A 23,455-nucleotide genomic window follows, 5' to 3' on the forward strand; every position below is an offset into this window, starting at 1 on the left:
TTAGAATTGGAGCAACTGATCTCTAGCATTAAAAAAAAAACTCCTCCTTGCCTACCAGAACTTCTAAAGGTCACTAATTAGTAAGTAAATAACAAAAGAAAGTACTTGTAGACCTACCGGGTACATTGATATGTTTTGCACATGGTTTTGCTCAAGAATATTCTTCTTCACAACATAAGATTACAACTAGGGTTACAACCACTTCATTAAACATAATTACCCATTTGGTTCCATCAGGTCCAGTAATAAACCTTTGACCAACAGCCTTGCTGGTTCCATGAGAGGAAGAGGACTCTTTATCATTTGTTGCTGTCAGGTTGGGTCGTCCATTTTTACCTAACGATTATACGATTTAAGCAGAATTATTTTGTGATCACACATCCACACCATATCTATCAATTAGGGATCAATTTTGGATCAAGCAAATCCTTGAACCTTTTGAGTAACAGAGGAGCAGTGGAAGCAACTTTTAATCTCATGGATTTTACCAATGGACTTTACCATTTCCATTGCCAGGCTTGAGTTGTCCTCCATTGGTTGGTTTCCCTCTGACGATGGGATAGCGAGATCTACCCCCCTGGCCCCTAAAGCTGTCTCTAGATGATGAAGATGCTGAGGATGACGATGTGGACTGGGAGTTGCCTCCAATTAATCCCCCTGTCTTTGTCACAGTAGTGCCACTGCCGATGTCACGATCTGAGGTCAAAACTGGTTGGGGTACATTTGAAGAAGAAGAGGAGTCGGGCGATGATGAAGAGGAATCAGACGAGGAAGAAGCCAGCCTTGAGTTTTGTGCTGGCTGTGGTCTGATGGGAAACCTAGATCCACCAAACTGCCTGTTAGCCAGCAGAGGAGAGCGTACCCTCCCATTCACCCCTACACCAGGACGACGATGAGTTGGAGTGACTCCAGACGGTGAGCCAGGTCTTGTCCTAGAAGTGTCCCTTGTATCCACACTCTCATTGTCTTCTATGTTTCTGTGAGGGTCAACTGAAGTTATAGTAGGATTCTTTTGGACCTCTGTGGGGTCTGCAACTTTATCATTTTTTCCACTGATTTCTCTACTATTGAGATATTCCCTATTATGATTGTTATTATTGTCATTAGAGGTTCCTCTATGGGTGGATTGACTGGAGTCATCGTGTCCACTTGAGGAATGATGGGAATCAGAGTTTGAAGAAGTGGCTGCTGAAGAGGAAGATGATGAAGACGAAGAGGATGAGGTAGTTGGGTTTCTCGTGTCACTAGATACTGTGTTTTGATTGGTCAAAGAAGGCTTAACTGATCCTGTCCCCCACCCATTCTTTAGTGAGTCATGAGTGGAAGGACTTCTCAGATCTTCCCTAGTCTCCTGGATTGTGGACACTCCTGCAGCACCTGTGGCCCCTGAAACCCTCGTGGGTGTCCCCCTCAAGACCGGTCTGCCGGCCCCCATGGAGGATGAAGTCCTGGTCAAGGGGGTCCTACCATCCTGCCTGGAAGATGTCACTCTCGTTCCTGAACCAAACCTGCCTGGGTAACGGGAAGCTAGCCAAGGGAATCTTTCTGCAAATGATGGGCTAATTCTGGTACGAGGAACCACTGGTTTTTCATTACTGCTCTCCTCTCTTCCCTCCTTCTCCCCTCCCTCCTCCTCTGTGGGTTGTGGTTTAGAGCTTGAAGTGGGCTCCTCAACTTTAGTTACTTCATCTGTGTTTTTGTAATTACTATGATCATTTCCCTCCCTCATTGTTGTGTCTCGCTCAGGTGATGTGTGTAAACTCTGTGTGTTGTGTGAAATTGCAGAGCTTTGAGATCCTCTGTGTGAAGTTGACTCAGAAGAGCCTGATGTGTCTTTGGTGGTTGGGTGGTTTGAACTGCTCTGTGAAGTGGATGGATTGGTGCCTGAACTCTGTGAAGTTGTAGAGCCTCGAGACCTAGACTCTGATGTGGACTGCGATTTGTCAAAATGATATGTATCTGATGTTGCCTGTCTGTGGGCTGCACTTCCTGAAGGGGAAGTATGTGATGTTTCATGGAGAGTCCTGTCTGGTAAAGTGGACTGTGATGTTGCTGAACTACGGGTGTTTGAAGTTGCTTGGTTCGAAGTTCTGCTTGGTAACTGTGAGGTGATAGCAGGTTTGTAACCATTCAGCATTCGAGTTGAATTCCCTCTAAACAAAATTCCTGGATGTCTTCGACCGTAACCATATCTAGAGCCAAGCCCAGACCCATTGGTGCGCCCTGCTGAAGCTGAACCTCTACCTACAGATGTACCTGCTGTCTGCTGTGAATTGGTCTCTTTTACGCCTGTAGTGGAGGGTTTTGTATGTGTTATGCTGGGTTTATCATAGGTATTTTTGCCCTCTGGGTATGTGGAAGCTACATAGTCCTTTCTACTGGCTGCCGACTCCTGGATACGTGAGGAGGAGGATAATGAGGTTGTAGAGGGTGAGGATGCTGAGGATGAAGAGGAAGTAGAGGGAAAAGAAGGTGAGGAGGAATCAGAAGATGAGGAGGAAGAGGCAGAAGATGAGGAGGATGAAGCAGAAGATGAAGAGGTGGATGAGGAGGATGAAGCAGCCTTAGATCCTGGTTTTTGATGGACCCTGATCTTAATGGGCCTCCTGGGAGGTAGATTAGGACGGGTAGATTCAGGTTTAGTTGGGGAGGGTGTTAAAACTTTGAGGCTGGGGGTCTCAGTAGTCAGGGGCTCTTCATCATATTCCACTTCATCCTCAGAGTCAGGGGAAACATCGTTGTCTGGTTCTTTTGTCTCCAGTACAACCTCCATGGTTGTTGTCTCTTCTACTGGAGGTGGCGTTGTGGGTATTTTCTCTTCTTCTTCCTCCTCATCTTCTCTATCTTGAACTCTTCCTCTGGACGACCCTCTGTTCCCTGCATTCCTGACTGAGCCCCTTACAGAGGAGAAGATGCTATGATAGGAGCGTGTCTGGGAAAGGGGGCGTACACGCCTGTTGACAGGTGCAGCAGGGCGTGGCTGTGGGGGTGTGGTTGGTTCTTCTGGCACCTCTGTTGACTGGAGGTCAGATTCAACATGGTCGGTATCCTGTTTGGAAGGAGTGTGACTGGTTCTGCTGCTGTCCTTGGTTTTTGAGAACGATGAGGCAGCGCCCCTGGCTGGCAGTAGACAAAAATTGTCATGCATTAAGGATTAATCACATTTTCAAGCATACATGCACACAAATACTGTATACAGTCAAATGTGCTTACATCCTGGCATGACAACACTGAGGACCTTGCTCTGTGGTCCCTGTCCCCTCCTGTTCGTGGCTCTAATCTTGAATATGTACCGGTCTCCTGGTGTGAGGCCATCTATAGTGGCTGTGGTGCCGCGGTGCGTCACACTTTTCATTCCAAATGGCTTCATAGCAGGAGCATAAGACAGGATGTACTCTGTATGGAGGTAGAGCAGGAACAACTGTTGTGAAGAGAGTTAGTGTGACCATTCAGAAGAAAATCTCATAACTAATGGACTGTATTCAAAAGGTGCATACAATCCTTTTTCAACAAGCCCACATATCAATGGCTATGTAACGTTATAAGATTAAAGACGTCTGTCAACCCCTTTGCACTGTTCAACATTTGCGAGGACCCATTGTGCTGTTATGTTTGCATTCCACTCGAAAAGTGTAAACTGGTTAGCTTAGCTTGCTAACGTTAGCCCTGATTCCCATTAGACAATATTTTTTGTTTATTTCAGAACACTATTTTAACACATACTGACACCCACTCTGTACATTAAGCATACGTATATTAATGCCGGTCCAATCAGATATTGTGGATTGTATGTGTATTAAATTACAGTACTTTGTCAGTCAGAACCAAAAATCCACGGCCACTGGAGAGCACTTATGTTTCTGTGGTATCATGGCCGAAAAATGAATGGTCACATCAACTTTGACCAAATAAATCCACAAGTCAAACATCAAGGATATATGTACTGATTTCTGAGCAAAAATTAATACATTTTCAGTTTGACTTCTTCCTGGCCTGACCTCTTATCCTCCCATTGGGTTCTTCAGGTGGGTCCCATGTTGCTATGACAGCAGTTCCTTTCCCCCGTAGTGGCTTGACCTCAAAGTTCTCCGGTGGCCCAGATGGTGCTAGCAAGTGAGGAGCACACACATGAATGGAAAGACAGCAGTGAAAGGAGGAGCAGCAGGACAGAAACCAGAAGCAGCACAGAGGGGAACAGGGTGAGGAAATTGCTGCTAAAAGCGTGTAAAAACAGCGAGGCCGTTTGTGCCAGGAGGCTTCAACTGAGGAAAGTGCTACTGCCATACATTGTCAGGAACCTCCCCTTGAGATCATGTATGGAAATCTGAGCTGTGAGCCAGGCAATAAATCCTGACATTCCGATGAACCACAGCTCAGGAGCTGCTGTGACACGGTATGAAACCTGAAATCATGACAGAGGTGCAGCCAAAGCTGGAATCAAATTTAAAGTGGGAGTAATAGGCAGTGAATGTGATGAAGTGTGGTATGAGGAAATAAGAAGAAAAGAGCTAGCAGACATGGTTATGCAAGACTGAATTCTTTTCTGCAAGAATAAATTCTTCTTTCATATTCTAAGAAAAATGCAGGGCTTTGCCTGTGGCTCTCTATAGCTATTCATCTGAAAAAGAAATCACTATTCATCACTTTTCCTAAGCTACATTGCAACCTACAAAATTATGTTCTGCAAACAATTCACAGCAGGCAGTGACTGTGCATACCTGACTCAGGGGTCCTCTGAAAGACGGAGACACTCCACTTCCCATGATTGTCTCCTTGAGAGATTCTGACAGAGAACTCATACATCCCGTCAGCAGACAGGGTGTCTATCATCACTCTCCTCTGGGTGCTGTCCTTGTACTCCCAGCGTGCTGACTCACCCTTTTCTCTGTACCTAATTGTGTAGGATCTGGGTTAAGAGAAAAAGGGGGACGTTTTATTCCAGTGGAGGCGGTTAGCGTTCTCTCTTACTCATTCTCTCTTTGTCTTTAATTCACTTTCTTTCTCTTTCTGTCTCATTAACAGACAAACACTATAACAGATCCCACCTGGATGCCCCGGGGGCGACCTTCCCCATCTCAACAGCAGGGTCAACCCAGGAGATGAGGACTGACTGAGGAGACATGACCCTGACACTGATGTCCCGTGCCTCGTACTCCGGTGGCTCTGGACAACACACACAGACACACACAAAGACGTAGAGACAAAACAATCTAGCTCCAAACAAATATTAAAATCACCTCTAAGATCATTGAATTTGGTCATAGGTTGGCCTCTGGTTTCTCTCATTTTGGCCAACATGACAACCAAACCTAGCAGTTTACAACTTGATTATTGACTAGCTATTTTGAGATATTTACAAAACAAAGAAAGACAGATTGATGTGTAGAGAAATGCAGGGAGTCTCTATAAACCTGCAGGTACCTGGTGTGGTTGTTTTGGTTGCGACTGCTCTGTTGACCACTGCACTCTGGCCCTGGGCTTTCTGTGCCTGCAGTGACACCACATGAACGGACTCAGATGCTATGAATAGAAAGGGATACCAGGCACGGCCAGGGTTTACACTATGGACACTAAAGATAGTACAAACAAAATGTATACATTTAGCTCATTTTCATTAAAAAAATAAAAATAAAATCACAAAATAGGATCTTCAAAATGTAGTTTGGAGGCTGCCAGTCTTTTCAGCGTCATATTTTACTAGAATCTTTAATCTGGTGGTTAAGAGTGTAAAATGTAGGTCTTCTTACTTAGTTTGTGTGTGTTTCGGTTTCTCTGGTCAGATTGAGGTTTAGTGTGGTGTTGGCGTCTCCTTTCCAGCGGGGGTGCTCCTGCCAAAGCTCTCTCAGGCTGCCTGGGACCCGAGGAGGACTGAGGGGCCCTCCTGTGTGACCTGGTACTAGACACCCCCAATGGGTGAGCTGTCCTGTTCACCCTGGTGGACCGCTGTACAGAGGGCTGATTTCTGGCAGCAGTTTGTGGAGACCTGGCTGTACCTGTTGGTGGATGATAACAGAGGGGGAAAGTCAGAGTCCACTGGAGTTCATCTTACCTTTATGACCCCAGAGTTCATTCATACTCTGTGCTCTGTGCTGGATTTGCCTTTGGGGCCTTGTTGAAACTAACTGCAATGGAAAGTCATTGCACATAATTGCTTCACTCGAGACACATGTGCTCAGTGATAAACACATAATTACATGTCCTTCATCCAACAATGACACTAGTAAACATGCCCAGTTGTCACAAAAGGGAAATGCTGTGGAACCGCACCATGTCTGCTGTCGTCTGCTCCAACTTCTGGTGTCCTTCTTCCTGCTTTAATCCCACCCTAGTAGTGACTCCATGTTGGACAACAACTCAGACATTGACTCAGACAGCCAGACAATCCCCCTCATCTGGCTGCTGACTGATAGCACTGGCAATATAACAAAAGACTCCTCTGTTCCTCCCACTCTTTCGTCTTCTTTCTTTCCTCTCCTCCCTCTATCTCTCCTTTATCCATTTCTCATAATCGCTGTCAGATGAAAAGGATCTGCCCTGATTCCCATCAGGGTAGCTGCATGCACAGCTGGGTGAGTACTGACAAGTCAGCTGACGCAACAAAGTAGATTTGACAAAATTCAAAGTGGTTATAAGGACAAAAAATGACTGCGATGTGGGGTTCCCCGTACCAACGAACAGGTAGTGTAGGCCAACTGATAACTGTCTTTCAAGAGAAGCCACACCACACAAAACGTTTCGTTCGCTTTGGCTTAAAAAGGGTGTGCTGATGGGCTTCCACCATTGACATACACCATTGTATGTGTGTGGAAAAACTCGAAACTCGAAAAGGGAGTTTGTGTCAGCAAGACTTGGGGCTCTTCATTCATTTCTTTAAGTCTCTCTGTCTCTATCCTTCCCTCTGTCCTGCCAGCACAGCTGAGTGGATTTGTCCCCTTTGGATCTAGACAGTTGGCTCTTTAGTAATGTAAACTCTCTCTCTCTCTCTTCTGCACCTGTACAAGTTTCTTGGATAATCTGTTCTGTATGTTTCTCTTGTCTGTCTGCCAACATGACAGCAAACCCTCTGTAACTGCTTGAATGTCTGTTAAAAGGTGTAATTAGTAGAAAGTGCATTTTACAGCCATTAATCAAATTAACCATCAAAATAACAAATGAAAGCATCAAAATGTAACTTAACACCAGTGTTGTTTCTCACTTTATCTCATCTACTACAAATCACATATTTAATGTCGACAGTTGCTTTAGTTGTTTGCTTGTTAGTACACAAGCACAGTGTATGAAGTGTGCTAAACAATTAAAGTTTTGCATGCATGCTTGCTTCTGAAACATGGCTTCTTAAAATTCAAATGTGACTGTCATCGATTTCCACTTATTTTAAAATGCCCAGGAAATATATTTGCTGAAACTTGAAACTACCAAATTAACCAAATTACAGTATGTTACCAATGTGTGGTAAATGTATTTGAAAACCCAGATTCATTTGATAAGTCTGCACTGAATTATCACCCAACAATAACATTGATGGCGAATATGACAGTATCTTGTGTTTTATTCCAACTTTCTGTGTATTTCAGCCATTTTTGACTTCTACTGAGGTGACACTCATGAATAACACTAATATTTGGCCAATCCGCATACTGTACCTGTTTGATTGTCTCTCCTTGTTTGCTGTCTTAAAAAACCCAGTTGGTTTCAATCGGCCGACCTCCTCTTTTTCTCTCTCTGGAAAACTGTCACAGTGCATAGTTTGGCCCGGGTCACCAATGCCGCCGACCACTAAACCATTGACTCCACAATACTCTAACTGCCAGATACGTTCTGTCTTTTCCTGGAAACTCAATGGTCCGAGGTGCTGGAGGCTGAGGCTGCCCTCCAGACAGACAGACATACCACTGCCACAGCGGAGACCCACCTCAGTGTGTACAGACTGATGCTGAAGAATGTCACTGTTGTGTGTTTATTCCCTCCTCAAAAACAAGCTGAAGAAGCAAGGCTTTTAGCCACGGACATTTCACCACCCCCAAAAGCAACTTTGCAAACATAAATTGGTAAGTTTGGGTCTCATGGTGGAGTACATAGCTCAGTTTAGCCACAGATATAATCAATTTAACCTCAACTGACAAAGACAAAGTTATCTGCTTATCAGCTATCTGGCAAACACAAATGGCAAGAAAAATATGAACACTAATATAACACTAATGCTTAATGTCTTCATTTATTCTTTGCCTTCATTCGCTTACCAGGCTATCGGCTAATACAGTATAAATAACTTGATTTGTTAACTGGGTTAATTAACTAAAAGATGGCCTAACAATGTATTAGTGGGCAGTAATGGTTAATAAATGGATTGTCAAAATTGTTTTGTGTTGTTGTTTATTGTTTATTTATACAAACAATGGAGACAGACATTGTAAATTCTGCCTCAACAGTCAAACTATGAATACAAAACAGTAATGCTAATGTATTCATTTGTTTGTTTGTTTTTTCTCCATCATTCATTAGCTTACCGGGCTACAAGTAAAATGTTGGAATGTTAACTGGGATAACTAACATTAGCTAGTAGCTAGCTAGATAACTTTAGGTTTTTAGGGTTGGTAGAAAGTGAGCTAGCAAGGCTTCATAACAGCCTCCTTTTGCCTCTTCCCTTTCTCTGGGCTTTACTCTATCATTACTTTACCAGAAACACAGTGACTCTTTGGCTCCATTCACTGAGGTTAAACTCAACAAATATGATTAGCTGTGTCTCCAGAGCAGCTCTGCCTCAAACAAATACAACTGAAACTGCAGAGGAGCATGGTGGTTTGGTGGTTAGCGATGTCGCCCCATAGCAAGAAAGGTCCTGGGTCCAATTGCTGGTCCCGATCTTTTCAGTATGAAATTTGAATGGGTTTTCTCCATGTTCTCTGCCATGGCACAAAGACCAAAGACATGCCAAGTCAAGTGGTTTGGAGGGATTGTCTCTAAAGAACAGTATGAACACGAATGTGCAAGTGTCTATTTGTTAGTCTAGTGAGTGTTTACATGACGTGGTTAAATGTCCAAATGCTCCATGACACTGCAAATGTACTATAGTCTATAGTCTAGTCTGGAACTTAGTTAAGCTTCTGTTAATGTGCTTGACTTCAATTAAGAACGTATGAGAACACCATTTAATTTCTTATGAAGAGCTTAAAATTACAGCTGTAAATAATTTATTATTTACATTATTGTTTCATAAATATCACAAAATCATGAAAGCTGCACATCACAAGTTCATAGAGCTCAAAGTGGTATATCTTTAAATAGCTTGTTGTCTAACCAGCAGGTAAAAATCCTAAAGGTATATATGAGAAAATCTCCACATGAAAATTTGAAAACAGCAAATGTGTGGCAGTTCTTAACAAATGACTATGAATTATTAATTGATCAAACCTGTCAAAATTGTTGGCAGTTAATAATCGCTTGACTAAATAACTAATTGACTGTGCACTTCTAAATAGATCCACAGAGAGCACTTTAATCACTCACTGTATGGATAATCTGGCAATCAGGCTATAAGCATTTTTGTCTGCTACCAATTTCCTGTAATGTTACAGTCTGTTGAAAGCAGTGACAGACAAATATGTGATAGTTAATGTGGTGTAGACCATTAAAGGCAACAAAACTCTAAAATACTTTGACTTTAATTTGGAACACCTGCAAGAAAAACATACCTCACTACATAGATGGGAATCCATGAGTCAGAAACAAGTGGGTGTTTTCCCCCACTGATCCCACAGGGTCAGAACAAGTGAATGGACTGTCGCCCCAAGACATCACATTGTGAATCATCCTCGCTTTAGATTCGGCAGTTCCTTTTATATCCATGATGACAGCAGATAATTTCAGCAAACTGCTTTTAATGGATTTAACCAGATAGTTTTACATGTATGGTTGTCAACTGAGACACACCACTCCCATGTGTTGTTGGTGAAGATGCCTTGAGATCAGGTTTACCTGCTGATGAGTTGCTGACAGGTGCACCGCCCAACACAGCAAAGCCATCCAGGTTAACCCATTCAGGGTCTAGAAAAGCAAAAACACAGGGTATCTGGTTAAATTATGTTGCCAATAGAAAGTAGTGAGCAAGCAGCAAATAATATACATTTAAAAAGAAACTCAGATTTACCAAATCATTTCTACCTGATGAAGACATGTTCAAGTGGAAATGTTACTTTTCTTTTCTGTGGAGCAGGCAACTTTTAAATGTGCATGATTTGCGTTTCCAGTTTGTTATCAGTAAGAAAAGTGGGCGTCTTTTCTCAGTCTCCCCTTTTCCTTTACTCTCCATCTCGCTCCCTAATAACTCATCTCTCCATCTTTGTTGTTTTAACGGCGACCTGGCCAGACACATTAATGATGTGGAGGCAAACAGCATGGTGTTATTTATGACAACTGATGCTGCTCTCATGCTGCTAAGGGAACAGCACACGATCTGCAAGGAATTTCTGGAAAGGCAACACTGAGACGCAGCTTGGTTGCCAGAGATTTATGGCAAACTGCACCGGAGCTGGAGACACCACAAGGCCGCCACAACGCACACTGGGCGGCACACACACACACACACTCACATAAACACAAAAGCAATCATAGATGCATGTTTGAACACACTGACACACCATACAAGACAATGTATGACTTCAATACTTGGCACCACCCTGTCCTCCACCACAATCACCACCAAACACACATATGGTACACACATATACACACACACACACAAAGTGACCACAACACAGGGGATTGGGTTATAGGAGCTGGGCTGGGTTTGGATGTGGAAAAGAAGGGTTGGCTGCAGACTTTGAGCCGCTGATGAAGTATGGCTCTAAGAAGCCAAGGACAGAAGAAAATGGAATAATGACAAAAGCAGGCTAGACTGTGTCAACACAGCTAACTGCATGTGTATTGAAACATAAAGACCTGTCTTGTGTTTTACAAAGCGGGATTAGGGATTACCAGAGAAGCTGTTAAGACCTAAAAATAATGTCCCCTTCTAAAGCCTAAAATAACCCCTGTCTGCTGAGCTGGGACGATGATTGCCGGTCACCACCCCCAGTGCTCTTTCTTTCCTTCTGGCAAACTTGGATGACAGCGCATCCAATGATGAACTAATCCACTGATAAAAATTAATCATTCACGCACTCGCACTTGTGTGTGGACACCCCACCTCCTGGCGTCTACTTTGCACATAGCTTTGCTCATCCCCTCCTCGTTCTTGGCACTTGCCTTGAGAAAGTGCAGAACTCCGGATCTGAAAGCTCACTCCATAGTTTAAGCCAAACTTTTTGCTCTTTCTAACCCTCACCCTCACCATCTCCATCTATTTATTTTCCTCTGAATTACTTTTTTGCCAAGCAGAGTTACCAGCACTCCTCACGCCCCTCAGAAACACACTCATTAGCTCCCACTTGATTTTTTCACGTCACTCAATCTCAAACATCGCCAGAGACTCGCAACCTCCTGATCTTAACATCTCACATCCGGTCAATGAATCAATCAAGTTTATTTGTCTCATATAATCATATAAGGTACGATCACCTCTCTTTTCTGCCTTACCTACATCCTCCAGTAGATGAGAGCGACTGTCCTTTCCCACTTTAGTGAAGCGGTGAGACCTTGTGGGTTTGTTGGAGCTGACAACAAAGCGGTCCACAGGTCTTCCGTCCAGATGGATAGAAGGCTCCCAGCTCTCCCTCAGGCCCTTGTCCACAGTTGTCTGCTTCCCATTCTGTGAGCGCAGGGGCTTCTCTGCTGCAAAACAAATGATGTATAAAGTTTATTCTAACAGTCGTATTTATTCCTTATTGTAAAGGCCTGTTGCCGCTACACATTGAGGCAGTTGGCCTACTGTTCAAGCTCTGCAAGCTATTAATACACCTCTTTTTCAGTGCCACCAGTACAATTTCCTGTGTATTTATTATACTTGGCATTTAAAGTAACTCTGATTCTGATGAAGCATAAACTTACGTGTAAGGCAGCCCTGAAAAACACAAACTAGTTTGATGGTTAAATAAATAAATGAGGATTTGCTTGGATGCTAAAGGCCCAGGACAATAAGCAATCTGCAGTCTCCCTCTTGGCTAGGTTTACTCAAAACAAAACAAAGAGTAACCACAACTCTGTTTTGGATAGCAACTGCCTCTTTGCTCTTCTTTTGGTTTGCATGCTACATTAATGCAATGTAGGTGTGACAGCACAATTATCCAACCCGCCAACATTACACCCATATAGTAATACAATAATAAGTAACGCGTTGAGCGTGACACAATATAAAATTGTGAATTCAGCTTGTATGAAAGAAAAAAAGCTGCTTAAAGGCCTGCATACATGGGAAATAATAAACAACCACTTGAGATATTCAGAATAGCTGACTTGATTCGTCATGTGCAAAATAATGGCCTCATGCCATTAACAAAAAAAAACACATGGAAAGAAATGCGCTTAATACTTGTGTTTTTGTGCTGGACAGGTAGCGTACAATGGGTTTATCAGAGCTCTTTTTGTTGAACAGCTGCCAGCTGTGGCTGGAAGAAATGCTGACGAGAGCGAACCAAAACAGTAAAGTTGTGGACTGTAAAACCAAAACAATAAACTGAAAGATGCTAAAACGTTCCAAAGAGCTGCGAGGAACTGCAGGGTCTGGTGGTAATTCTCTGGCATTTCATTAATATTGATTATCGCAGCTTTAAATCTCAAGATCCAAATAGTAAGTATTCAAGCAATGGCTAAATGGAGAGGATACGCAGAGCAAAAGAAGTGCAAGGTTTATTAGCATGCTGGCCATTCATCGCTGTCACATATAATTGTCAGTACTGTCTGTCCATCTCATAAACAGCTGGTCCTCATGACTGTCTGTGCTCCCCGACCGTTTACAGCAGCAATTTCAGTTTAGCATCGTCACAAAATCACTTCATCACTTTGAATGCTTTTTGTTGTCTGCAGGTGTGCGCCCAGCTGGATCTGCACTTTCACTTTTCACTTTCAGAAATAACTGACACTCGGGCCTTGTGTGCTGCAGTTTACAGATGGTCACAGCTCTTCGGACGCTTAGATATGTTGTCTCTGCTTAGTTTTGGTATGTGCTGAAAGATCGTCCCATTGCTGTTTCACCCTTAGATTGCACCACTCTGGTCGCAAGCCCTCCGATACAGACTCGCTTCACATCGTGTCTGGGTGCATGAAGGAGTGTGAGAGTGTTGAGTCCTCATTATTTCCTCATTAATGCAGGGTTATAGAGTGGAGTCAGCTTTTTTTATCAGCTGCTCGTGGCAGACTCCACGGACACAAGCCTGGACACACTTCAATCACTTCCACCCTGTTCCCAATAAGGACATGTATTACGTAGGAAGGAGATCTGCTTCTCCGTCCAGACATCATCCTGTGATTTGGCCTCCTTGGAAATTTATGATCCAAGGGCAAACCAGATATTTCTGATTAAATCAAGACTCCTTCGAGCACAGCAGATGCATGATTGCCATCCAAGAATAAACAGTTTGGGAAGCAGTTAAGCAACTGAGTGCTTGTAACATCATAATCCTACGGAGGGAGGCTTGGTTTCGGGGCGTTGCCATGGGAGACCAGAGCAATAATATAACATTTTCTATGCTGTGTTTGTGAATGTGAAATGGAAAGACAGGCAGACAGTTAGAGTGTGATTGAGTTAGACACTGGAAAGTATTAAGTATGAGAAGAATGAGGGCAGGGCCTGAGGGTCATTATGTCAATGTCTTTTTCTGATAAAAAAAAAAAAAAAAGTTTTGTGTGTGTGTGTGTGAGAAAGAGAGAGAGTGTGTGTGTTAGATGGATACAGATTCACAGACACACGTGTATGTGCATGTGTAGTTTGGTACAAGAAGCATATGCAAGTAAGCCCTGAGGTCAAAGGACTCCTGTAAAACTGTTCTAGAAAATACCTGCACTCATGCACCTGCAATGTGCTCCACTTTTACAAGAGCACCTTCTCACCTCACAGACGCTGACCTCCCGCTCACCCCTAATGAGTTTGCCATTAACCCCTAATAACTGTCCTCTTCCACAAACTGCCATCAATAACCAGGATCACCAGTGAAGGTGTGTGTGTGTGTGTGTGTGTGTGTGTGTGGAAGGAGGTATGTGTGGAGGGGTTAACAGGGTAGATGAGGCTCATCAGAGGTGAGGTGATGCTAAGACTGTCCATTCTGTAAGTTATTAGAAACAAGATTGAAATAATTTACATCTGTAGGTGTTTAGATAATAATAAGTAATTTGCCGTCATGGCAACGACAAAGGCACGCACACACTGACTGAGGTGTATTTTCTCTCCAATGACTGTAGGTGCTAGAGGCAAGTGATGTAGAATTTTCCACTATTTTTGAGATATTTTTTTAATCATTGCAGCACAACAAGCATTCAACAGACATGAATGAAACCTCAAAGATCTTAATGTTTTGTTGTTAGTATTAGGGATATGTGGGGATAACATATAAAATTCCCCCAAGGGATCAAATTAAGTCTTTTATTAACTTATACTGTATACTGTATATATATATATATATATATATATATATATATATATATATATATATATATATATATCTTATCTGTCTTACATTGTAGTGTAAGTGGCTGTTAGATGGAGAAAAAAACAAACAAACTTAAACTTCAGCCTGATTGGTCACATTGAGCTGTATTTTCAGATTTGGGATTTGAATCACATTTCAACCACCCATGAAATTGGTTTAAAGGGCTGGTTCACCCAAATTAGCCAATGAATAAATAAATAATTATCATGTCCCACTAGTCAGTCATGCAGATATAGTTTTGGTTTCATTTGCCCAAATATCTGTCTCTGAGATCTCTGATGCCACTCGAATAAAATCTAATTGAATACAAGTTAACTTGAGGTGCTCACAGCATTGAAAACATTCAACAGCAAAGTATATTTTCAGAAAACAGCATCAATCTGGACAAAACACAGACCCTACTGTCAACATTGAAAATACTTTCTGCCAAAGAAACAGTTCCATGAAAACAGTTGACAGCATGTTCTGTGGATTATCACGAGTAACCAGGACATTGATTGTGGAAAGAGATGTTTTTTCTATCTTTTAAGTCCAACAAACAAAATTCCATTCTCACACAAAACATCTCATGCAGGATATGTGAAAACCTGAGCAACAAAACCAAAGCTATCTGCATGGCTAGATACCTCTACTGGTGAGTGAGTATTTTTACCATTTGGGTTAACCTATCCTTTCAAGGAATAGTTTGACATTTTGGAAAATATGTTTCTTCACTTTAACATCAAGACCACTCTGATGCCAGTATGGTATATATGAAGCTACAGCCAGCAGCTGGTTAGCTTAACTCAGCATGAAGAATGGAAAACGGGGAAACAGCCTGGCCCAGTAAGTAACACATTATGTATTGTTTTGTTTAGGATTTCTTTAGACAAAATAGGCTAGCTGTTTCCAGTTTTTATGCTAAGCTAAGCTAACTATCCCCTGGCTGTTGCTTCATACTTGTGGTGCAGACAGTGGTATCGAGTGATATCAGCAAAAAAGTGAACAACTATAACAATTCTGTTAAGAGATCAGTTGTTTTTCTTTTTTGCTGTTCAGACTTCATCATTTGAGCTTTGAGCTGCCTCTATGATATAGGTGGGGGTGTTGTCAAATCATGCCAGGGGCAAAAAAATAAATTCTTGGTAGCACCTCTTGTCAGTCTTTAGCTCCTCTCACCTCTGGCCTTCAGTAAACTCTCTCCAGTAATCAACTTTGTCATAAAGCCGCCACACCAGACTGAGACCATGGCCATAGATGGCTGTCGGCCTCCTCACACCGGCACATCAATCTGGAGGTTAAGCCTCATTTGACCAGCATTAATTTTATTTAAAGTGACAACCAGGGGTGAGCAATTGTTGAGCTTGGGAGGGTTACATGCATACATATATGACATGTACGACAAACAGAAGCTGGCCAGTGCTGTTATGATCCAAAAAACATATTTTGTATTTCAGTGTTCAGCTTGGTCACAAGCTCACTTCTCAAACCAACAGACTTCCAAGTGATTCAAATATCCCCTCACTGATAAAGATTGACATCTTACACGTTAGTTTATGCTATATCTTCCTGCAGCACACTTAGTGTGCCGACATGTACTGTGCTGTGACAGGTGTGTTCACGGCCCAGGTGGTACTTGTTTAAACAACTGGAACAGTGTCTAGAGATGACATCATGACACGAGACATGCCATCGCTGGCATGTTTGACAAGACGGCCAAGTTGCAGGTGGGTTGGGGGGTTCTGGGTCAAGCTATGTCGGGTGATCAAACATACCTAGTACTGTGGAAAATATTAGAAATATCAGCTCTATCCTGCCTCTGCCTCTCTGTCATATTTTCCCAAAGAAAAAAAGTTTCGAGTTATCAAATTCCTGATTCTGAAAGTTTTCTGTGAGATCTGTCATAGGTTGCTCCTGCAGAATTCCAGCATGATAAGTGGAAGAAGAAATTAAATTCCACTGGCCTGCAAGGACATGATTCCCTCTTTCCCCTCACTCTCTGTCCCAATTACTCTCTACACTCTACACTTTCCAGGAGTTGATGGACTGTGGCTGCATGGAAGAAGTTGACATTATTTATTATCCAAATACACTATGTTTCTGTTCTCTCTATTTGCACTGCTCCCGCCTAGGTGTCCACATATTCCCACAAGCCCAATTTCATCCACTGTAGTGAAGGATTTTAGACTGACAAGCTGATGACATGTGAGTGGAGAGAGTTAATGAGTAACACTCTCCTCTCCCTTAACAACTGCTGTCAAAATGCCCGAGAGGAAGGCATTCAACTCCAAACTGCTCCAGCGGAGCTGCTCAGTGGCCCACAGCAGTGAACTGTGGTTGCATTAAGTAGCTCAGGTGTGAATGTATAAAAGCACATGAATGTGAAGCAGGGTGTTGCAGAGAAAGCGCACGACTGCTCTGAAAATACTTCCTAAAAGACGGAAAAGAAAACGAGTCAGAGGAAAAGCCCACAACAAATAGCAGCTGCCTATATTCAGAGACAGCTATGACCTCATGCACTAAGTGCTTACAGTTGAGAAGAAGGCATATAGAGACTTACAATATAAGTGGACTGAGTATGTTGGAGAAATGGGGAGAAAAGAGAAAGGCTCAGCCAAAAGGGTTAGCTTTCTGCCCTCAGGCACTTTTGATATTTGGGATATTTTCACTGTCTGAAGGATTTGGGCTTTTTTGCCTGAAAGTTGATTTTACAAACAGTACTTTTAAAAAGAAACTTTAAAAACATGTGTGCTGTGGTTTGCACAGTCTCTGTGCCTGTCAAAAAAGACTATGTCCATTTGATACATCACTTTGCTCACATTTTAGCGACAGGTCTTTTATCTCCACCATCAGCCAGATTAGTCACTGATTTGGCATGATGCCCCTCACTAGCCTGACATTTGTCATCATCTTGTAATTGTTGATCACAGCTCCTCCATGATGTGCCCACAGAAATGAGGTAAGGACTTGTTCCATGACCGCTGCTCAGGGGCCAGCATCATATTTTCCCCCCATAAAGTAACAATACTGTCAAAGTCCGTATTTTCTGTAATTGCTCACTTTCACAGCTGCAAATGAGACATCAGACTATGCACCCTGAATCAAATATTCTAATGTATATTTTAAATAGCTACACGCCATCTACTTTGTTTTCATGAACAGTCACATCTACAGCAACTGAGGGTTTGGAAATGTTTAAGGCTCGTGCGCACAGACGTGGATATGCACGCGCGCACACAGACATTTAAGCGCTGTCTCTCCTTTGAATATCACGGTATTAATGTCTGAGTGGATGCGCAGACACGCGCTGCAACAACTGTCTCAGCAATCAAACTGGATCGATTACAATTCAAGAGGAGAAAGCAACAGTGACCCAGCAATGATCAAACCGAACAACACGTTAGTGCAAACCGTGCACCTGCTCAGGAGAAAGTAAACACATCTTTTACCTGTCCACCCGCATCCTGGTGCGCAAAACGTAACGAATAGCGCCAAGAGCGTCCTGCTTGCGGCTAATGCCATAGTGAGTGTGGCGCGCTTCTGCTGCGGCGCGACGCACCAGCTGGATGCAGAGGGCTGGGACGCGCCGGCCCTCCCCTCCCCTCTTCCGATGGGACTTTTCACCGTGGACTTTGTGCGGCTTCTTTCTTTATGTTCAAAAGCTAAAAAAATAAAATCACATCCGTAAACCTCTCCGGTCGATTCTGATTTGAAAGAAGTGATTGCACACAGTGAGGTGGGCTTAAAAAAAGCATTTCAACGAATGAAACAGTGCTGTCGATATATATGAAGACTTATAGCTTCTCACCATTTTAGGTTATGAGATGAAAATGCAGTTTTTTTTCATTCCTTTACAATATAGACTACTTAATGCTTCTCAGATCTTTAAACGCACCTACAGGGTGCTGCAGGGTGTTGTTGGAGAAAATAATCAAATAAAATTGACAAAATGTCTCCCTCTTCAGGAAAAAGCACTGATTTCATCCAAAACTGCAGGGCTGGTAGCAGGTGGGGGGGGGGGGGGGGGGGGGGAGAGAAACGACTGCAGGGTGTAAGCGACTGAATAATTCACATCTGAGGTTTTAAACATGCTGTCCATGTTCAAAACCTCACCTCTGCTATATTTCGTGTTTACTGTTTCAGAGAGTATGCTTTTAAAACCTCAGGGATGTTATTGTTACGGCAGGTAAAGTTGCTTCTCTTAAAAGCCTTGATGAAAGCAGTTCAGTTCCAGTCTTATTCTTGCAGACCTGATCCTTGCTTGCATCACTTCACCAGGTGTGAGCGAACAGGGCGGTGGGCAAAGAAGTCATTGAACCACTAGATGGAGCAACAAGCCACGTTTTTAAATATAGTTAAACCTGTGTGCAAGAAAGTTTTGTTGTTTTCCAGTAGCTGCAGAGGTGTTGAGACTTCATCTCAAATTCTCTGTATTAAAGGTTGTAGTTAAGATGACTGAGTAATAGTACATACCTAATATAGTCATATTTGCCCATTACTTGTTTGGTTTGTATGATTTTGTGCTTCAATTAGGACAAGAACAATGCACACATCGCGTAGATAATGAATATGAGGTTCTGCTTGTGCTAATGATACACATTTGTGATACAGAGGGTTTTATAGCCTTTATAATACTGTGTACGTTTCAAAATTAAATCATGTAGAAATTGAAATCAAACATCTAAGAACATTTTTGTTTCCTCTTTATTCTAGTTACTTTTCCCATGGTTACTATCTCAGAGAAGGAGGAGCATTTTCAGCCTCACTTGACACCTTTGTGGCCCTTTTTGCACATGAGAGAGCAAACGTCCCACAAGACCAGCGCCAATCTGACAGATGGGCAATTACTGAATCCATTCAGCGTCTTCATAGCTCAGAGGTTAATTTATCAGTATCATTCTCATTCAGACTGACATAATTGGCACTTTAATTCAGATCTGAATGAGGTGAATATGTTATAGCAATTGGCTTTTCATAATTAATGATCTACCTATCTATCTGCATGTATGTGCTCATCAAGCAATCATTCACTGCTTGTAGGTGGTTTTACTCCAGACCGACATCTCCCTCTGTTGGCCGGGGCCTTTCCCTACACTGGAAAAAGATTTCAATGATCACTTGTTTATGAATGAATTCATAAATGACTGTAAAGTCAGAGTCTGAGGAGGTCAGATGGGAAATTAGGGCTTCAATGTAGTAACTAGGTTTTCACCACTCAGTAACTCGATATTTGTTGCTGAAAAAACGGGACCAAAATATCAATACGTGTGTCCGTGGTGATCATCATGGCCCCCAGGGGCCAATAAAGTAATTACAGTTTGTCTCAGCCTTTAAAACCTTGACTTCATACACTCATTGCTGGTGCTGATTGAGTTTTTAGTAGCTTCTCTCTCTCTCTCTCTCTCTCTCTCTCTCTCTCTCTCACACACACACACACACACACACGCTATTGCAGCAGCTTGCAATACTGCATGAGTCAGCACGTAATACAATTTAAAAAATCTTATCGAAGCAGATAGTTGCATCTTTCACTTGCTCCTGCAAACCCGCAAAATGTGCATAGACACTGTCACTCATTCACACACACACACACACACACACACACACACACACACACAGAGGGAGGGGATGCAATCAGTATATAGGATACAAGGTGCACTGTCTTCTTATACACATGCCTGAGGTTATTTATGTCAAGTCCTGCTATAATTCCCCCGAGTGAGGCGACAAGATGCTTGTGATGAAGTAGGCCGTCTCTGCTGATATACTGTATCAAGTTAGACTGGATGTCCAGCTGAGTTTACATGAACAGTGTTAAAGCAATATGAGTGTCGTGTTCCAGTTCTGTCAGCTGTTTTACTTTATTTCTTTTGTCATTTGTGTATACCAAAGGTGTTACATTAGGCTGTAGGAGATGGTCAACATCTAACCATGTTTAAGACACGAGTTATACTTTCTTCTTCAACATACATGCAGTCTGCTGGTGCTACTCCTTTGGGGTATCTCATATACAGAGATGATGAATTACTGAAGCAGCTTTCCTTCCTCCAGCGTCTTTGTTCTCTAATTTCTGGAAGAGTTGAGGGAAAGAAAAAACATCTAATTAACCGTCCTAGACGGCAACTAAAAATAGGATGGTTCAGTAAACAGGAACAACAATCTTCCAGGGAAAACTGGTTCTATACTTTTTAAATATACTCAGTGTTACAGCCAGTTTATTCGGTACACTGAGCTAAAATAAATGCAGTCTAATACAACAGCATAACTGTATAATCATTTTGGTGCTGTTGAACTGTATTCTGTTATACTGACAGGTGTTTCTATTATTTTGTCCACCCCATTTATATCAATGAGAGTGGGCAAAATTATAGAAACACCTGGTTTTCAAGTAGATTTTTCTTTTCATTCGAACCTATTTAGGCTAAAGTACAGTGACACAGTTGCTGAATATACAAGTCAATGATGAGTCCTGTCAGTTCCATGTCTTGGCAGGACCAATAAGCTGTGCTGATAGCCTGAGTGTGTCCCCGTGCCTGCCGGGATGTTGAGGACCAGGAACATCACAGTGCTGTCAGGGGGGTTCCTGCTGCCAGCAGAGCAACTGTGGTACTCCTGGAAAAAGTTATTTAGTTGTTTTACTTGTTATATGCTATGAGGTGAAGCTCGGTGTCACATGCAGATTTGCATTTATTCTTGAACTACAAATCCTTAAAAAAGCTAGGCCAGGTGATTTTATGTCAAGAAATGAACGCATGCTGGTCTTTAACCTTTTTGTCACTGTAGCAACATCTGGTGAACCAGTGAATTATTCTTCATTTTCCTCCTGGAGAACCCCCCCCCCCCCCCCCCCCCCCCCCCCAGGACCTGCCAGGTACCAACTGGCAAAGCTCATTTGACCCCTGACTTTAGTTATCCACACCACATAGTAAGGGAGAAAGGAGATGCCTGGCAACTGTATTTTCCTCAGCAGAATAAGAATAAAAGAATAAGATTTAATCCTACAATACAGTAAGTTTTAGATCACCATAAGTCAGGGTTAGGGTTAGGGTTGCCATTGTTATAGCAATATCACAGGAGGCAGAATGTACCATGGGGCATAAGAAGCACTAAGAGGTCATTACTTTTTAAACTCTGTATTGAGTTACCTGAATACAAACAGTCTATCCTTTATGGATCTACTGTAAAACAGCTGAATATATTAGCAGTCTGCGGTGAAGATAAAGAATATAAATCTGTACAGGAGGCTCGTGACTGCAGAAGATTTTTACTCACTGAAATAAAAGAGGGGGCAAATTTCCCTCAAATCGCGGGACTGGACTGATCTTTTACAATTAGAGCATCCACCACCCCCACGCTGAAGCTGAAGCCCCCACCCCCCCCGCCCTTCCTGCACGACGGGCAGAGTAAAACCAAGTGTCAGCCCGGAGATGCGCGACAGACCCAGCAGCCACGGAGCACGGAGCGGGAGGAAATGTTAACCGGAGACTTTGATTCAATTCACTATTTTTGTGTCTGTTAGATCGTGTTATCTACTACTCTACATGCTGCCCGTATGGAACAGGATTTCTGTGTCCAGACATAAGGAGCGGCTCACCTAAAGATCACTACACACAGATTGCACCAAACCGCTTCAAGTTTCATCTGCGTGGAGTGAAATTACTCCCCTGACCAGCGTGGACTAATGATGGCTCTTATGGTTCACCTGAAGACGGTCGCTCACCTTCGGGGGAAAGGTGACAGGATCGCCAAAGTTACATTCAGAGGTAGGACACCTTTGACTGCAACGTTTCTGTGTTATAGACTGCATGTTTGGGAATTGATTCGCCCTGTGTGGTGTGCCCGGATCTGATTTATGTTTAATGACGTGATGGGAGATAATCAGCGGTCCTGGTTGCGTAAAAAAGTTGGGGAAACCCCTCTTGGATCAGCGGTCAGACGCGCTGCGCTCTGATGTTCCAATGCGCTTTTTATCCAAGGAAGGAAACTGGACTAATACTCTAAATACTCTAAAACTGTATTTGAAACAGGATGTTTATCTTAATGTAACATCACAGCTATTATATAGTCTTCTCCAGCTATCAGGACATGGACTTCTCTTAGCTTGAATGTGGAATATTAGAATATTAACTATTTATAATAGCCACAAAGGGAAAAAGCAGAGTGTAACTCAGCCTGCAATATGGTGACACTACAGTGATTTCTCATTACTGTTTTCACTTGATGTTTCCATGGGTCATTTTACTCATGAAGCAAAAAAGCAAGAGGCCAGTAGGTAATATTTGACTAAGCTAATGGCATTGATTACTGAGGAGGGTGTTGGAGGTGGGGGATCTCCTTTATTGTAGCTATACCTTCGGGGTAATTGCCAATCCTTTAGTTCTCTGGCGTTTTAAAGCTCCTACAGGGTACTTATTGTAACACCTGATCTGCCCTGTCTCTCCTGCCGTTCAGGGGGAACAGCAATCACTCAAGTGTTGGAGGGACATTTGGAGGGAGTTCAGTGGATTCATTCATGTACATCATACGTTTCTTTGTGTGTGAATGTGTGTGTGTGTGTGTGTGTGAGACAGACAGAGCGAGGAAGAGAGAGGCGTGTGTGTTTCAGCACCTTGGACAGCGATCAGTCCACTCTGACAGATGTTCAATCCCAGCTGATCCATCATTAGATTGCTGTCAGCATTAGCATTTTGTAGGATGTTACAAGACCCACCACCCCATCTTCTCTCCTCTCCCCACTGCTCTGTGAGTGTGTGTGCACTGGATAAAGGATGGGTTTCAGTGTTGTACTCTGTGGCGCAGTGAATACACCAAGGTCTTAATATGACATGAACTGTATCATCCAAGTCAAGGATGAGATCGCCTACTCTTCCCCCCATGGTCCAACTGTCAGCACAGTA

General features: G+C 42.8%; 2 protein-coding genes across 2 annotated transcripts in view; one reads left to right on the plus strand and one right to left on the minus strand.

Annotated features, from left to right (window-relative positions):
- The window catches only part of fndc1 (fibronectin type III domain containing 1), a 33,357-nt gene extending 15,277 nt beyond the window's left edge, over positions 1 to 18,080 (minus strand). Inside the window, exons 1-11 of the mRNA XM_070925934.1 lie at positions 18,008 to 18,080; positions 11,575 to 11,769; positions 9,976 to 10,044; positions 5,748 to 5,993; positions 5,422 to 5,520; positions 5,046 to 5,163; positions 4,719 to 4,906; positions 3,999 to 4,106; positions 3,214 to 3,396; positions 502 to 3,120; positions 221 to 336 (exon numbers count right to left, since the gene is read on the minus strand). Coding sequence (XP_070782035.1) covers positions 221 to 336; positions 502 to 3,120; positions 3,214 to 3,396; positions 3,999 to 4,106; positions 4,719 to 4,906; positions 5,046 to 5,163; positions 5,422 to 5,520; positions 5,748 to 5,993; positions 9,976 to 10,044; positions 11,575 to 11,769; positions 18,008 to 18,080 — 4,014 coding nt within the window. The remainder of the gene's footprint in view (positions 1 to 220; positions 337 to 501; positions 3,121 to 3,213; positions 3,397 to 3,998; positions 4,107 to 4,718; positions 4,907 to 5,045; positions 5,164 to 5,421; positions 5,521 to 5,747; positions 5,994 to 9,975; positions 10,045 to 11,574; positions 11,770 to 18,007) is intronic.
- Positions 18,081 to 22,242: 4,162 nt separating this feature from the next.
- otofa (otoferlin a) overlaps positions 22,243 to 23,455 on the plus strand; it is a 67,542-nt gene continuing 66,329 nt past the window's right edge. The window contains exon 1 of the mRNA XM_070925686.1: positions 22,243 to 22,321. Coding sequence (XP_070781787.1) covers positions 22,243 to 22,321 — 79 coding nt within the window. The remainder of the gene's footprint in view (positions 22,322 to 23,455) is intronic.

The sequence above is a fragment of the Enoplosus armatus genome, chromosome 19, assembly GCF_043641665.1.
Source record: "Enoplosus armatus isolate fEnoArm2 chromosome 19, fEnoArm2.hap1, whole genome shotgun sequence".
NCBI lineage: Eukaryota > Metazoa > Chordata > Actinopteri > Centrarchiformes > Enoplosidae > Enoplosus > Enoplosus armatus.